General features: G+C 43.8%; 1 protein-coding gene across 2 annotated transcripts in view; it reads left to right on the top strand.

Annotated features, from left to right (window-relative positions):
• The window catches only part of PPP1R16B (protein phosphatase 1 regulatory subunit 16B), a 76,361-nt gene extending 58,998 nt beyond the window's left edge, over nucleotides 1-17,363 (top strand). For both annotated transcript variants that reach the window (XM_040330448.1, XM_040330450.1), the window contains exons 7-11: nucleotides 2,871-2,996; nucleotides 4,769-4,844; nucleotides 5,755-5,884; nucleotides 10,419-10,566; nucleotides 16,621-17,363. In XM_040330448.1, the coding sequence (XP_040186382.1) occupies nucleotides 2,871-2,996; nucleotides 4,769-4,844; nucleotides 5,755-5,884; nucleotides 10,419-10,566; nucleotides 16,621-17,097 (957 nt within the window). In that variant the 3' untranslated portion in view covers nucleotides 17,098-17,363. The remainder of the gene's footprint in view (nucleotides 1-2,870; nucleotides 2,997-4,768; nucleotides 4,845-5,754; nucleotides 5,885-10,418; nucleotides 10,567-16,620) is intronic.
• The last annotated feature ends 470 nt before the right edge of the window (nucleotides 17,364-17,833 follow it).

The raw sequence follows: 17,833 nt of genomic DNA, 5'->3' as shown, positions 1-17,833 counted from the left end.
TGGATGCTGGTTTTCCAGCATGTTGCTGTGACAAAAGCGTGTTTGTCACGCCTACCCCTAGCACTGGTGGTCAGACACTATAGCTGGCTTCTGTGTTCTTCACCTATAGCAACCCCCTTTCCCATAAGGCAAGCAGGCCTACCGGTACTTGGTTGCCCCCAGGTCTTATACACAATGCCATAGTACTTGTCCAACACGCCAGGGCAGGCGTAAAATTACCACTGTCTGCCGTAGTGGTTCAATGAGAGTCCGGGTATAAGGCAGGGAGGGTTCATAATAGTCAGGGTCCAGTCCGTAGTCAAAAGGCAGACAAAGTTCAGAGAATAGTCCAAGTTCCAATCCGAGGTCATAAATAGGGCAATCCAAACAGCAGAGCAGGGCAGACACACAGGAAGCTTGAAGCATGTGTAACAAACACTATCATAAGCATGAGACTGCAGGCTTGGCTGGCTTAAATCAGGTTTGGTCTCCACCCAGAGACTGACTACATCAATCACCTTGCAGGTGGACAGGCAGACAGGGAGAGAACATCACAGTCAAAACCACCATACTGGAATGAGCCCAGCAGCTCAGGAATGTTTACACACTCCAACATCGTTAGACTTGCTTCTGTTGGACAGTCTGCTGTACACACTGACCGAAAGTTCCTGTATTACAATGTAGTTGTCTGCTCATTGGACTGTATATTAACATAATCACTGCTGAGGTCTTCCCTGAGTTCTCCTGTAAGCTTCTTAACAAACTCCCCACTCCATCTCTCAGTACCCTAAAGCATATTGGATTGACAGCATTGTCCTGTGCAGTACAACCTGATTGGCTCAGAGAGTATTGCCACCCACTTTTATAGGTAGATTCAGTAAGATTGCCGCAACTTTGCGGCGGCGTAGCTTAAGGAATTTTTAGCTACGCCGCCCTAAGTTAGCGAGGCAAGTACATGATTCACAATGTACTTGCCTGCTAAGTTATGGCGGCGTAGCCTAAAGCCTAAAGCGGCGGGCATAAGGGCGCCTAATTAAAATGTGTTTAGGGGGGGCGTGTTTTATGTTAATAGTGCTTGACCTTGCGTTTTTTTTACGTTTTATTCGAACTGCGCATGCCGGGCGCCTACATTTCCCAGTGTGCATTGCGGCTAAGTACGCCGCACAGGCCTATTGATTTCGACGTGGACGTAAACAACGTAAAAATTTTGAATCTCGAAGCGGGAACGCCGGCCATACTTTAACATTGCTATTCCATCTAATAGAATAACTTTAGGCCTGATAAAGGCTTACGGAAATGGCGTAAATGTACTGCAGCGGCCGGGCGTACGTTCGTGAATGGGCGTATCTACTAATTTACATATTCTATGCCGAGCGCAATGGAAGCGCCACCTAGCGGCCATCGGAAATATTGCAACCTAAGATAGGACGGCGCAAGCCGTCCTATCTTAGATATGTTTAAGCGTATCTCTGTTTGAGCATACACTTAAACATAAGTCGTAGATATGTGCATTCCCGTTCGTACGAATGTTATTTTCGTACGAAAATGTTCATTTTCGTACCCGCAGAATAATGTGTACCTACGAAAAAATGTAAGCACCAAAATACGAAAACGACGGGATTACGAATGAGTCGCATAACGAACAACCGCAAATACGAACGAACGATCCGACGAAAATACGACAAAACGAAAACGGCAAAAGAACGAATATGACATCTATAACAAAAGACTTGCATTCTTTATTTTGTTTGAATCCTTGTTCTGTTCGTATTTTGATTTTCAGTCGTATGTTCATATGACATCTAACAAAAGATTTTCATTCTGTATTTTGTTTGATTCCTTTTTCTGTTTGTATGTTCATATGACATCTTATAACAAAAGATTTGTATTCTGTATTCTGAATGCCTTTTTTCTGTTCGTAATTTGGTTTCAAAATACAGAATGCAAATCTTTTGTTATAAGATGTCATTTTCGTTTTTTTGAATGGGCAGTGAGTGTAGTTAGTTAGTGAAGCAGCTTCTCTTTTGTGCTGAGTACAGTAGTACAGTAGAGCCAAATAAACTTTTCTGTGGATTTTCGTCTGAAGGGAGAGATCAGTTGGCCAGACTTTTGAACCTGGAACCCAAAAATGTTTTTCTGATGGAGTTTAAAAACGAACGAACGTTCGGTAAAACGATCGTTTTTATGTTTGTTGTTAAAAAAGTCTGACCAAGTGTATGGGGCTTAACAATAGTTAATATGGATGAGCTGCGTGTTGAAAGTGCCGCGAATCCCGCGATATTTTTACGAAAGTACAAAATGACGAAAATTCACGAAAATTATTGTCTAACAAGTAACGAACATGAATTAAACAGAATAACGAACCATCCCGCATGTACGAAAATAAAACGGTAACCAAAATACGAAACGATCGGAATACGAAAAAATCGCGTCGTACGAAAAACGAACAGGAAAACAGGTGTCTTACGAAAAACGAACGGGAACGAACCTACGGAACGATACGAAACAGAACAAAAAAAAAATTCTGTGCACATGTCTAAGTCGGCGTAGATTCTGAGTTAGGTCGGCTTATCTACTGATAAGCCGGCCTAACTCTTACTGAATCTACCTAGAAGTCTAATGTCAGGACAGGAAGTGATGGTAATTCTCTTCAAGAGGGACGCAGAACTTTTTTTTTTCATACAATAGGGAAGGGTTAAATCCTGGTAATGTTTGTATTGCTGCCTGTGCTTTCCTGCCTTAGGAGCAGTCACACTACCGATTTCTTGTATGGGTGTCACAACAACTAAAAACAAAGGAAAATTTCCCCCGACTTGCACACCCCCCCCCCAAAAAAATCACCTGGATGTAGGCTTTCAATAGTAATAGTGACTGTTGTTGTTCCTGTACAGCTCCATATTGCATCTTCTCGAGGTTATGCAGAAGTAGCAGAGACTCTGCTTGAAAATGGGGCTCAAGTGGATGTGAAGGACCCGGACATGTGGGAGCCTCTGCATGCTGCAGCATTTTGGGGTCAGGTAAGAACACATTCTGCTCAGACTGAGAGATCAGCTTAGAACTTGATGTCATTATGCCAGTATGAAGATAGCCTAACTAGGGTACATTAGCATTGCTGCCTAGCAACGCAAGGCTTTTGGGTTGGATGCAGGGGAGGCTGTTCAGTCTTATTTTTGCATTGGTTTGCTCCACTTTCCTTTTTTATCCCAAAAGCAATTTGATATCTCGAGTGGCCTTCAGTAAATTAATTTTGCTCTGTTGTGTTTAATTGCTCAGCTGAACAATTAAGGTGCCTACAAACATTATAGACCTTTTTCTTGATCTGGACATATTGGGAACATTTGTGTGTGCGAAAGCAGCTGGCCGATCCCATTGCAGGAAAAAAAATTAACTTTCGGCTGGGAAAATCCAACTGGTCAGTAAATGTGATGGTGAGTTGTTGGGACCAGGTCTGGATAATTCCTACTTTTTTCCTAGGTTAGCTACCTTTTGCCACCCCTTACCCTCCAAACAACCACTCATGGGGTTGGTCACTGTGGACAGGGCCGGGTAGCTCCAGAGCTGAGGTGGACTGTACGTAGCTGAGAGTCAGTGGAGAGGCAATCGAGAGGATTTGCATGAGGCCGGGGACTGCTGAGTCTCCTGAATCCTAAAGGACAACCCGTGGCATCCAGGACACTTGGTAACCCTAGACTCTGCCATTCTCAACGGCAACGGCACCCTAGGCCACAGCCTTTGTGGGATGAACTTTAACACTAGAATTGAGTTCTCATAATGATAATCTTGTGTTCACATGTTTTATATCTTCTTATTTTTAGAGAATTATTGCTGCAACAGCACCCCTAGAAGGTTTTGCCTAACATTTCTCATGGTCATGTTTGCTGAACAGAATTTTCTCTGCATATAAATGTGGAGATAAATGGAAATCAGAGCATTTTAAATAAAGAAAGGACAACGTCATCTCATTTATTATATACAATATTTGTTTTATAATGCACCTTTAATATTACACACTGAGCAACACATAATGTTAAAGTCAGGGGTGGACTGACAACTCATGGGGCCCCCGGGCAATAGGAGATTATGGGGCCCCCAGGCAATAGGAGATTATGGGGCCCCCGGGCAATAGGAGATTATGGGGCCCCCAGGCAATAGATTATGGGGCCACACAGTATAAACACACACATACAGTATGCATACACAGTATACACCAGGGCCGGCCCTATGATGGGACCGGGTGGTACCATGGGTACCAGGCAGCACTTTTAGGGGGGCTGCATATTTTTTGTGCTATAAATATATATATTTTTAAACTTTTTGCTATAATAAATATCCCCAAAATTTAGAAAAATAAACGATTTTCTTCAGTTTAGGCCAATATGTATTCTTCTACATATTTTTGGTACCAACAAAAAAAAAAAACACAATTAGCGTACATTGATTAGTTTGCGCAAAAGACATTGTGGCCGCCGGCAATTCACAGGTCCCTTTATACTCCTTTATACATGTATAGAGCCATGTCAGGTCCTCTTTATACTCCTATATACATTTAAAGAGCCATGGCAGGTCCTCTTTATATTCCTTTACATGTAAAGAGGTGTTATAATCCTTTATACTCGATCCAAAACTTAAGAAAAACAAAGCTTTCAGCTATTCACACACTTTAGGTTGCTTTTATTTTAGTTGGGCAGTTCATATGCAATCCTTTCTAGATATTCACAAAAAAATATTTTTTCAAAATCTTTTCTTAAATGTCTTAAAAATAATGTCTGTGTTGCTTTGCCTGTTTCAGATCTATGTGGCTGAGATTTTGGTCTCACATGGAGCTAGTCTGAGCTGTAGGACCTCTTTGGATGAAACTCCTCTTGGTGAGTCTAGATTGAAATTTATAATCTTTCTAAATTTGCCTGTGCCGATCAGCAGTAATAGGGCCTGTATCAGTGGGCTGGGCTTGCTTTTTAAAATTCCTTCTACTTGCATTTAACATCAGTTTGGGATGTTTCTGGGATTATTCAGAATTAAATTGATTGTAAACCTCAGGCATGAAATATGAACAAAGCATATCCCTCTATAGTGTGTACTAGTCCAGAGCACGAAATGTCATTTTCTGTCTGTTGCTTTGTTCCTCTGTTATCTGCATGAATCACTTCTGATGAGTTTTCCTGACACCAACAGAAAAATTGTGTCAGGGGAAGGAACCCCCAGCCTCAGCTCTGTTCCTGTGTGCTGTGTGAAGGGGGCGGTGTCCCTTCCCTCCAATCAGCTCTCAGAGCTCTCCTCACTGAGCTCTGCAGAGTGTAACTTCAGCTCTCCGCCCCCTTTCTTGACAGCTCTACAAGCTTTATAAATTCACCACTTTGAACAGATGTAGAGAAGAGAAGACTGCAGATATACTGGAACAACTTATGTTGGAGGCTTTGTTTCATCTTTGTGTATCACCTAATGCCAGTCACTTCACTTGGTATATACAAGGGCTTACAACCGCTTTAATTGACAGGTGCATTTGACCTCTCTTTATGCTGCATCATGGAGAAAATAAATGTACAGTTGTTAGGTGGGGGCCAGATAGGCTTCTCTGAAGAGATGAGTTTTCAGGGATCGTCTAAAAGTGGACAAAGTAGGAGAAAGTTGGACAGATTGGGGTAGAGCATTCCAGGGGATGGGAGAGGCTCTGGAGAAGTCCTGAAGGCGAGCATTGGATGAGGTGACGAGGGAGTTAGAGAGCAGGGGGTCTTGAGAGGAGCGAATTATGAAACATTTATATTCCTCTCTCCCTAGATTTGTGTGAAGATGAAGAGCTGCGCTCTTTGCTGCTGGAGCTGAAGCACAAGCATGACCTCATTATGAAATCTCAGCAGAAGAACAAGTCCTCTCTGAGCCGCAGGAGCTCCAGCACTGGAAGCCATGGGTCAGTAAGAAAGATAATGACAACTATACACTTTTAAATTCTCGGACAGTATTTTTGTACTGAGAAATTTGGTGGGTCAGCAGTACGCACAGCCCTCCAACGCCACACTGGAAGGCTTGTAATGAAAATGTTTATTTTTTCATTTAAAATGGCTATCCTCATCTTATGTGCTTGAGAATGTCGTTTCGCTCTATGGTTCCTTGTGCTTGCATATGGTGAATTTCAGAGCGGTAGTTCATGCATAGTTCATGTAAAGTGTCCTAATAGTCTATAGCAGGGATCTCCAAACTTTTCAAACAAAGGGCCACTTTAATTGTCCTTCAGACTTTAGGAGGGCCAGCACGGGCAGAAAATGTCACAGGGCCCAGCATCAGTGACCATAAATATGGCCTCAGGGTTGGTGGTCAATAGGAAGAGGAGTATTCCCCCTATTAGTAGGAGGAATAGTATCAGTGCATGTCTTTTGGAAATGTATTGGAGATATTTCTTGCACCTACAGGTAAGCCTTAATCTAGGCTTACCTGTAGGTCTAAGTGGTCTGTAAGGGTTTACAATCACTTTAAGGGGTTTAGAATACCAGGGGTGGGGCTTATGGTCATGTGACCACCATAATTGGCTGTCACGGCAGTCACATGATCGAAAAGCTCCCAATCATAAGCGTTCAGGAGCTTTGTGTTACCCGCCGGCAACTGTGTGCTCTCAGGACAGCTCTAATGGTCTCTCTCAGGACAGCTCTCAGGACAGCACTAATGCACACAAATATGCAGCCACTCTGCGCAAAGGCCCATCCATATTTGCATGTGCTTGGCGCCAAAAGGTTAACAATATTTTTTAAAATATTATTATAAAAGTTTCTTTTCTGTAAGTGACATTATTTTATGTCAACCCATGAACAAATGTTGGTGCCACCCATGATATACTGTAGCTCCGGGGGTGGGGCGTGGCCTGGCCGTAGACCGGGCTGAGACAGACACATACTTCTCTATAGCAGATTTGAAGTGATGTGCAGCTCAAGGGATTTTTTTCTTCATTACATGTTGAAATTATTTTATGACATTTACTTGAAAATGTTTATAGAGACACAATGATTAAACAATTCTTTTCAGAATTCACAGTAGTCTATCTTTTTTATATCGCATTTATCCTAATAAAACAGGCAGTATTTGGACAGTCATTTTAAATATCCTTTATACAAACAATTAGCTACAGTGGTTATAGAAAAGAATCACCCCCTTTAAAATAATCACACTTTGTTGCTTTGCAGCCTAAAACGAAGACAGACACAGTTTTTGTTTTATCCAGCTGTATTTACTAGTGCAACTTAAAGTGGTTGTAAACCCACTTAGTGATTATCCCCTCTCTTCCATAATGGTAAGTGTCCTGTATATGTGCCTTATTAAAAAAATGCTGTTCTAAACCTTATTTGCTGGCGGCGCTAAGGTAACCGGCTGGTTCTCCCCTCTCCTGATCTGACAGCTAGAGCGGGAGGGGCTGAGATTCGCAGCTGATGTCAGTTGGGAGGAGGGAAGGAGAGAGGCGACCGGTCATGTGAGCACCAAACAGCCCTAGCAAATAAGGTATAGAACAGCATTTTTTTTATAAGGCACATATACAGGACACTTACCATTATAAAAGACAGGGGATTGCCTGATAAATCACTAAGGTTTTTCAGCAGCAGGAGGGGGGCAGGCCCTGACACAAAGCTGACAGGCAGGGAGGGGAGGGGGGAGAGGACAGGGGAGAGCAGAGAGGAGAGCTGCGGATGACGGAGGCATGTAAACTGACCAGGGTGTCAGGGAGCAGCAGCTAGGATAAACCGTAGTCAGTTTACAGGGGGGAGGGCAGAACCAGGCAGGATCAGCCAGGTATTTCAGGTGATACAGGGGGCCAAATTACACTGTGCTGTTATTCATACTTTAACCACTTGCTTACTGGGCACATATACCCCCCTCCTGCCCAGGTGAAATTTCAGCTTCCGGCACTGCATCGCTTTAACTAACAATTGCGCGGTCGTGCGACGTGGCTCCCAAACAAAATTGACGTCCTTTTTTCCCCACAAATAGAGCTTTCTTTTGGTGGTATTTGATCGCCGGTGCGGTTTTTATTTTTTGCGCTATAAACAAAAAAGAGCGACAATTTTGAAAAAAATACAATATTTTTTACTTGTTGCTATAATAAATATCCAAATTTAAAAAAAAAAACACATTTTTTTTCTCAGTTTAGGCCGATACGTATTCTTCTACGTATTTTTGGTAAAGAAAAAAAAAAATCGCAATAAGCGACTGCTTTGCGCAAAAGTTATAGCGCCTACAAAATAGGGGACAGAATTATTATTTTTTATTATTTATTTTTTTTACTAGAAATGGCGGCGATCTGCGATTTTTATTGGGACTGCAAAGTTATGGCGGACACATCGGACACTTTTGACACATTTTTGGCGCCATTCACATTTATACTGCGATCAGTGCTATAAATATGCACTAATTACAGTATAAATGTGACTGGCATTGAAGGGGTTAACACTAGGGGGTGAGGAAGGGGTTAAATGTATCCCTGCATTGTGTTCTAACTGTAGGTGGAGGGGGGGTGACCGATCTATGTCTCTATGTACAAGGGACACAGATCGGTCTCCTCTCCAGAGACAGCACCGCTGTCTCTGTGTAAAACGGCAATGAGAGATGATCTCATATGTTTACATATGAGATCATCTCTCATTGGCCGCACAGATCGCATCGCAAACGGCCACTCTGATTGGCCGTTCGCGGCGATCTGTAATTGGCTGTGTCCAAGGGACACGGCCAACACAGAGTTTCCCCGCTGCACGCTCTGGAGCGCGCGCGGGGAACGCCCAAAGGGGCGGAAGTCAATTGACGTCCTGTTGGATTTTGGGATCCGCGCTGTAGCCGTCATTTGACTATAGCGCGGGTCCCAGGAGGTTAAAGGAACAGGATCCATTTTGTTTTTTGTTTTTTAGGGTAACTAACACTTTAACACATCCAAGTGAAAGATATAACACCAGCATGTTATAAAAAATATATATAAAAATTCAAAAACAGAATCACTAAGTTGGAAAAAGGACCCCCCCCCCCCCTTTATGTCAGTATTTTGTTGAAGAGTGGGTAAATATTGCAAAGTCTAGATGTGCAAGGTTAGTAAAGACATATCCCAATAGACTAAAGGCTGAAAGCAAAAGGTGGTTCAATAAAATACTGATACACGGGGGTGATCCTTTTTCCAACTCACTGATTCAGTTTTTGCATTTTTGTTATTTTCTTCTGACATGTTGATGTTCTATCTTTCACTTGGATGTTAAAAGTTGTACTGAGTAAATACAGCTGAATAAAACAAAAACTGTTTCTGTCTTCATTTAAAGCGGGGGTTCACCCTAAAAACAATTTTCTAACATTACATTGAGCTCAGTCTCGACATTGACAGTATGTCGATTTTTTTTTTTTGCTGTTTATACTTCGTATAGCTATTTTCTTAGCCGGCTTCCGGGTAGTGAATCCCGCGGGAGTGGGCGTTCCTATGCAGCAGTTAGTGATTGACGTGATGACAAAAACGACCCCCCCCCCCGTCGCATAAGGAGCATCACGAGTTACCGAAAGAAGCCGAACGTCGGTGCACAAGCGCCGTATAGCACCGACTCGACGTTCGGCTTCTTTCGGCAACTCGTGACGCTCCTTATGCGACGGGGGCGGGGGGGTAGTTTTTGTCATCAAGTCAATCACTAACTGCTGCATAGGAACGCCCACTCCCGCGGGATTAACACCCGGAAGCTGGCTAAGAAAATAGCTATACGAAGTATAAACAGCAAAAAAAAAAAAAAAAATCGGCATACTGTCAATGTCGAGACTGAGCTCAATGTAATGTTAGAAAATTGTTTTTAGGGTGAACCCCCGCTTTAAGGCTGCAAAGCAACAACATGTGATTATTTTAAAGGGGTTTTCCACCTTTTTTTTAAGTTTATTAAAAGTCAGCAGCTACAAAAAGTGTAGCTGCTGGCTTTTAATAAACAGACACTTACCTGCTCCACGGCTCCAGCGACGAGCCGGCCGGGGCTCCGCTCCTCGCCCCCCCTCGCCGGCCGGCGTCTTCATTCTTAGTGTGGGCACCCGGCAGTGACAGCTTTCGGCTTCACGGCCGGGCACCCACTGCGCATGCACGAGTGGCAGTGCGCATGCGCGAGCGGCGCCGTCCGATTGGACAGGCGCTCGCCTACAGGGAGGGGCTGTGAAAAGGCGATTAAGCTAATCGCCTTTCCAGCCCCTCGGCGGAAGGAGGAAGTGGGACAGGAAGTCCTCTTCTCCTGAAGCCCCCACTCCCCCCCCCCCCAAAAAAATTACATGCCAAATGTGGCATGTAAGGGGGCGAGGAGTGGGTTAAGCGGAAGTTCCATTTTTAGGTGGAACTCCGCTTTAAAGAGAGGTTATATACCAGCTGTAAGTCTTGTTCAGTGACTGTTACAATCATTTATTATTTCCTGTTGATTTTATACGTTTTCCAATGATCTGACAGTTTGGTTGTTTCTCAGAAAGGTTGTGCGGCGTGCCAGCTTATCAGAGAGGACTAATATGTACCGACGGGAATATGAGAAGGAGGCCGTAGTGTGGCAATGTCTTGTATCAGCGGAAGCAGAAGGAGCACAAGAGGATGAGGAAAGTAGCCCCGACTTACAGAGGGTAAGCAATACTCCATAAAGTAGTACGGTAGAACTATAGGCAACACTTTTTTCGTTTTTTCATTTTGGATAGAGTAAGGGAGGGTTTATTTTTTACCATTCCTGTCTCATTACAGCGCTTTCCCTTCACTTCCTGCCCCATAGCCAAACAGGAAGTGAGAGAAAATCTATGCAAATCCATTGCCCCCGCCCCACCTCCCCACTCGAAAATTTCAGGGCGAGACTTAAACAGAAAGGGGTGTGGCCTTGACAGGAAGGGGTGGGTCATATTTAAATTAGGGGGTGCGCGAGTTTAGTCAGGCCTAGGGCAGCACAAAACCTAAGTACACTACAGCCTGTACCTGTGTAGTAACTCCTCACAGACACAGAGACACTCTTACTATAGAGGCACTAGGGGTTTGGTGCCATTTAAATCTTCGGAGGGTTACTGTACATGTGCCAGAAAAGATTTCTGCATAGAGCATTTTCTTAGGAGCTAGGCTTGAGTCACTTGCATCACATACAACTCCAGAAACCATGTAAGTCCACCCTGAGTCATGATAAAAAGCACAGTGTAGGTTTAATCATAAGTGGGAAAATTACGCTAGCATAATAGTGTGTGTGGGGGTGCCGCTCTGCAACAGTTAGAGCGACTCTGATAATTACATCTGAAGATCTCATTATATGGAGGGTTATTTGTCTGGCTGAGTAATCAGGTCTCTTGGTATACAGCTGGCGCACCCTGTATGGGGACATCAGTGCAGAACTGAGTGTACAGTACACAGGGTGATGACATCATCACGTGCCCAGTCACTGTTGGCACACTGCTGTATGACAGATGGCAGCTGTGTCATCATATGTGGGATCAGGCTGTCATAGTAAACCGTTTGTAGAAACACAGTGACCCCATTATACTTTATACTTTCATATACAGTAAAACCTTGGATTGCGAGTATAATTAGTTCCAGAAAGATGCTTGTAATCCAAAGCACTTGTATATCAAAGCAAATTTTCCCATAAGAAATAATGGAAACTCAAATGATTCATTCCACAACCATTTATTCATAAGTCCTTCAGTTTATAGTCCATATAAAAAGATTATAGCAATGTGATAGGTTGTGTAACCATAAAATGTCCATCCACAAATGGAAGCCTCCACAAGGGGATTAGAAGAAAAATCCAGAGAGGAGCCTCTAAGTGTAGCAATGAATGAATGAATGAATGACTTGTATAGCGCTACACATGCAAACTGAATCGCCTCTGGGCGCTTTTTCCAGCCAGTGTCTGCTTGGCTGGTGCGGTCATTTTACCCCGTAGGATCTCGACACGCTTGGGACACACAGTCATACACACAGATATACATATATATACTGGGCCAATTTTTGGACAGGATCCAATTTACCTACCAGCATGTCTTTGGAGTGCAATATGCAATATGTTGCAAAATGTTGTACCTCCATTAAATGTAACCATATTGCTACACTTAGAGGCTCCTCTCTTCTCTTTTAGGCATCATTTCTACTGGCGTTTTTACAGCCACTTTTCCGAGCGTTTTTTACAGCTTAAAGCGGTTCTCCACCCTAAAGTGGAGTCCCGCTGATCGGAACCCTCCCCCCCTCCGGTGTCACATTTGACACCTTTCAGGGGGGAGGGGGGTGCAGATACCTGTCTAAAGACAGGTATTTGCACCCACTTCCGGCCACACGCTACGGGCAAAAGACGGGTTTTTCTGACTTCCCGTCTGTCGCCCGTTGTGTGCTGGGAACACTCGGCTCCTAGCACACAGCGTGTGAGCCAATCGGCGGGCGCAGCGCGACTCGCGCATGCGCCGTAGGGAACCGGGCAGTGAAGCCGCAGCGCTTCACTTCCTGGTTCCCTCACCGTGGATGGAGGGGGGAGCAGCAGAGAGACGAGCGATCGCTCGTCCTCTGCTGCGATCAGCGCTGGACTCCAGGACAGGTAAGTGTCCTAATATTAAAAGTCAGCAGCTGCAGTATTTGTAGCTGCTGGCTTTTAATATTTTTTTCCCATGGCACATCCGCTTTAAAAACGCCTGTCCATGTTATTCTATGGCATCATGCCCACATAGGCGTTTTTGAGCTGCAAATGGCATAGGTGTTTTTGAGCTGTAAAAAAAACGCGGGACCAGGGCGTTCTGTGGCTCCAGCAATAGAGCTGTAAAAACGCCAGACATTAAAAAACGCTCAAAAACGCGCAAAAACGCTCAAAAACGCTGTAAAAACGCCAGTGGAAATGAAGCCTTATACTTGTATATCAAGACATCACTTGTCTATCAAGTCAAAATGTGTTTTTAAAAATTTAGCTTGTCTTGCAAAACGCTCTCAATCCAAGTTACTTTCAAACCAAGGTTTTACTGTATTATATTTCAGGTACTTATGCTGTATAGCGCCAACAATTGATGCAGCACTTTACATTTACAGTATTGTACATTCACATCAGTCCCTGCCCCAGAGGAGCTTACAATCTAAGATCCCTAACTAACATTCATACATAGACATACTCGTCTCCGCCTCCCTCTGCTTGCTGGTGTCTCTCGGGCTTACCATTTCCACCGGCTTGCCTGAGAAACGATCCAACGGTGTGGCCGGGTGGTTCCAGAAGCCATCAAAAAGTAGATTGTCCCTAAACGCCTCTATGTCCTTGGAGGACCGGAGCGACGTCATGACTTCACTTCCCGGTCCAGGGTGGAAGTAAACTAATCTATATTTTTTTTAAAGCAAAAAATTTAAAGAATTAAAAAAAAAATTGATTGTTTCCTTTGACCCCAGATCTCTCCATAAAGAGGATCTGTCATTCTTATTTCTATTACAAGGGATGTTTACATGCCTTGCAAAAGGAATAAAAGCAACCAAAAAATAAATAAAGTAAAGGGACAGTGTAAAAAAATATATACAGGGAGTGCAGAATTATTAGGCAAGTTGTATTTTTGAGGATTAATTTTATTATTGAACAACAACCATGTTCTCAATGAACCCAAAAAACTCATTAATATCAAAGCTGAATATTTTTGGAAGTAGTTTTTAGTTTGTTTTTAGTTTTAGCTATTTTAGGGGGGTATCTGTGTGTGCAGGTGACTATTACTGTGCATAATTATTAGGCAACTTAACAAAAAACAAATATATACCCATTTCAATTATTTATTTTTACCAGTGAAACCAATATAACATCTCAACATTCACAAATATACATTTCTGACATTCAAAAACAAAACAAAAACAAATCAGTGACCAATATAGCCACCTTTCTTTGCAAGGACACTCAAAAGCCTGCCATCCATGGATTATGTCAGTGTTTTGATCTGTTCACCATCAACATTGCGTGCAGCAGCAACCACAGCCTCCCAGACACTGTTCAGAGAGGTGTACTGTTTTCCCTCCTTGTAAATCTCACATTTGATGACGGACCACAGGTTCTCAATGGGGTTCAGATCAGGTGAACAAGGAGGCCATGTCATTAGTTTTTCTTCTTTTATACCCTTTCTTGCCAGCCACGCTGTGGAGTACTTGGACGCGTGTGATGGAGCATTGTCCTGCATGAAAATCATGTTTTTCTTGAAGGATGCAGACTTCTTCCTGTACCACTGCTTGAAGAAGGTGTCTTCCAGAAACTGGCAGTAGGACTGGGAGTTGAGCTTGACTCCATCCTCAACCCGAAAAGGCCCCACAAGCTCATCTTTGATGATACCAGCCCAAACCAGTACTCCACCACCACCTTGCTGGCGTCTGAGTCGGACTGGAGCTCTCTGCCCTTTACCAATCCAGCCACGGGCTCTTCCATCTGGCCCATCAAGACTCACTCTCATTTCATCAGTCCATAAAACCTTAGAAAAATCATTCTTGAGATATTTCTTGGCCCAGTCTTGACGTTTCAGCTTGTGTGTCTTGTGCAGTGGTCTTTCAGCCTTTCTTACCTTGGCCATGTCTCGGAGTATTGCACACCTTGTGCTTTTGGGCACTCCAGTGATGTTGCAGCTCTGAAATATGGCCAAACTGGTGGCAAGTGGCATCTTGGCAGCTGCACGCTTAACTTTTCTCAGTTCATGGGCAGTTATTTTGCGCCTTGGTTTTTCCACACGCTTCTTGTGACCCTGTTGACTATTTTGAATGAAACGCTTGATTGTTCGATGATCACGCTTCAGAAGCTTTGCAATTTTAAGAGTGCTGCATCCCTCTGCAAGATATCTCACTATTTTTGACTTTTCTGAGCCTGTCAAGTCCTTCTTTTGACCCATTTTGCCAAAGGAAAGGAAGTTGCCTAATAATTATGCACACCTGATATAGGGTGTTGATGTCATTAGACCACACACCTTCTCATTACAGAGATGCACATCACCTAATATGCTTAATTGGTAGTAGGCTTTCGAGCCTATACAGCTTGGAGTAAGACAACGTGCATAAAGAGGATGATGTGGTCAAAATACTAATTTGCCTAATAATTCTACACTCCCTGTAGTAAAATAAGAAAAAGAAAGATCCATCCCTCATGCTCGCGTGCAGGAGCGAACGCCTGCGTACGTTGCACACGCATATGTGATTGGCATTCATACCACACATGTGAGGTATTCACAGGGAAACAGCTCCCTCTAGTGATGATTAAGGAATCTCTTCTAGCAACACAGGGACATGCCATTGTTTGTCCCACTTCTTCCTGTAAAGGTATCCTATTTATAAAGCAGTGAATGAGAGATACATTTGGAGTTGAATCATTGGCCATAACTTAAAACACATGCCCCATGAAGATTTACCTGCAGTGAATATTGGGTGAATATTAACATAACATAACACATTTTTGTTATGTACAAGTGGTTAAAGGCAAACCATGGCTCTTCTAATAAGATTCCACCACAGCTGCATGGCGGGGGTGCCAGCGGTCACGGGCATGAGAGGCAGAACAGGGACGTGCATGTGTAAACAGCAGTGGTGGCTGGTGCTCAACATTTTTGGGGGGGGGCGCAAACAAACGAAAAAACAAAACAATTGCAGCCTCACTGTGCCCATCAAATACAGCCAATGTGCCCATCAAATACAGCCAATGTGCCCATCAAATACAGCCACTGTGCCCATCAAACGCAGCCACTGTGCCATCAAATGCAGCCAAATGTATCTATGCGGCTGATTCATAGAATCAGTTACGCATAGATAGCCCTAAGATCCGACAGGTGTAATTGTTTTACACTGTCGGATCTTAGGATGCAGTACCGCGGCCGCCGCTGGGGGGAGTTTGCGTCGTAAACCAGCGTCGGGTATGCAAATTAGCAGTTACGGCGATCCACGAAGGTTCTTCCCGTCGTTACGTTGTCGCAAGTTTTAGATTCCCGTCGCAAAGATAGGGCGCCTTTAATATGGTGTAAAAGTACTCCACCATGTTAAAGTATGCCCGTCTTTCCCGCGTCGCTTTTGAATTTTTTTTCCCGGCGTAAGTACGTTACGCACGTCGCGATTCTCAAAACGTCGGCGCGTTGTAATTTCGCGCAAAGCACGTCGGGAAACTTGCGACCTGGGCATGCGCAGTACGTCCGTCGCGGGAGCGCGTCTAATTTAAATGGTACCCGCCCCATTTGAATTGGGCCGTCTTGAGCCGGACGTGTTTACGATACACCACCGCAAATTTCCAGGTAAGTGCTTTGTGGATCGGGCACTTAGACTGAAAACTTGCGGCGGTGTAACGTAAACGGGTTACGTTACGCTGCGCCGCGGGTACGTGAATCTGGCCCATATTTACCAGCCCCTTTCCTCACTCATCCTAAAACATCCCCGCAGCGACAGTCGAGAGGAGAGGAGGGATGCCAGTAGTGCTGCAGAGGGAAGGAGCAGTAGGGGGAATCTGTGCTGCACAGGGTGATTAGGGTGTGCCTGGGCACACTCGGCACACCCTGTGCGCACGCCTATGCCAACAGGGTTATATGGACCACAAGCTTAGAATGGTCTATTTTATATAAAACAAAGAGACTATTTCATATAGGACCTAGAGAGGTAATAGATGTATGGGAAGAAGTAAGATGGTAATCTATTTAGTGACAGCAGCATAACGGTGTATTTGATGTTTGTCTTTACAGAGTAAACCCTTGGATCCTGACACAGTCCGAGGAAATCACAATGACTTTTCAGAAGTCCAGTACCATAATGGGTACTGCTCTCCAGTCCCTCCTTTTTATTGTTCTCAAATCATTCCTGACTCACAAGTTCCTACCCCCATTTCCAACGGCAGCTCCAACTACTCCCTGTCCTCGTATACACAAAGCCCCGTGTGGAGCAGCATCTTGGACCAGGCCCCAATTACACTTTCTGAGCTGAAGCGGCAGAGGATGGCAGCAAAACAGAGCAGGTACCTGGCACGGAGTACGAGTGAGTTGCTTGGGTCTGGCAATGTAGACTACGGTAGTGATCCTGGCACACCCCCATGGTGTTCCAATGGTACGCCTGTGTACTATACACCCACTAGTGGGGATCCCCCAATTTTACGACTAAAAGCTACATCTGAAGAAGAAGAGGAAGAAGCCAGCAAAATCTTACGATGCTGTCGGCTGTCATGACTGCAGCTTCTATACAGTCCTGTATCTGTGTTTTCCGCAGAGCAAAGTGTACATATATACTCTATATGACCAAGAGTTTGTGGACACCTGACCATCACAACTATATGAGCTTGTAGGACATACTATTCCACAACCATGGGCATTAATATGAAATTGACCCCCTTCCTATTTTGTGGCTTTGGTTAGCCTCCACTAGACATGTGCACACTGAAATATTTTGTTTCGGAATTTCGTTTTCGTCCGAAAAATAAATTAATTTAGTTACTCCCGAAATTAGTTTTTATTCATTTTGTTTTTCGTTAGAAATTGCATTCGTCCGAAATCTGTCATTGAAGGTTTATGGAGCAGCGAAACTTTACGACGCCGCGATCGTACATTTCTGGTCGAATGTTCCGCCTACAAGCTAGCTATATTAGAATTCTAATGTTGTATGACTAGTAGTAATTATATTTATTAATTATTATTACTAGTCAACCAACATTAGAATTTTTCTATAGCCTATGGGCCGAGCATTTGACCAGAAATGTACGATTGCGGCGTCGTACAGTTTAGCTGCTCCGTGGAATCTTCTTAGAACTTTTGACAGACACCATAAGCCTTCAATGACAGGTTGTATGTTTTTCGATCCTTTGTCGAATCTTCGACGTTCATGTTGAATTGTCAAGTTAGTTCTAGCTATTTTACTGCTCCTCCTCTTTGGTTACAATCAGCCAATAACATTCATCATTATCATTAT

Source organism: Rana temporaria, chromosome 12 (genome assembly GCF_905171775.1).
Source record: "Rana temporaria chromosome 12, aRanTem1.1, whole genome shotgun sequence".
NCBI classification, from domain to species: Eukaryota; Metazoa; Chordata; class Amphibia; order Anura; family Ranidae; genus Rana; species Rana temporaria.
The sequence above is the reverse complement of the archived record's forward strand: the minus strand, read 5'-3'. Positions and strand labels throughout refer to the sequence as shown.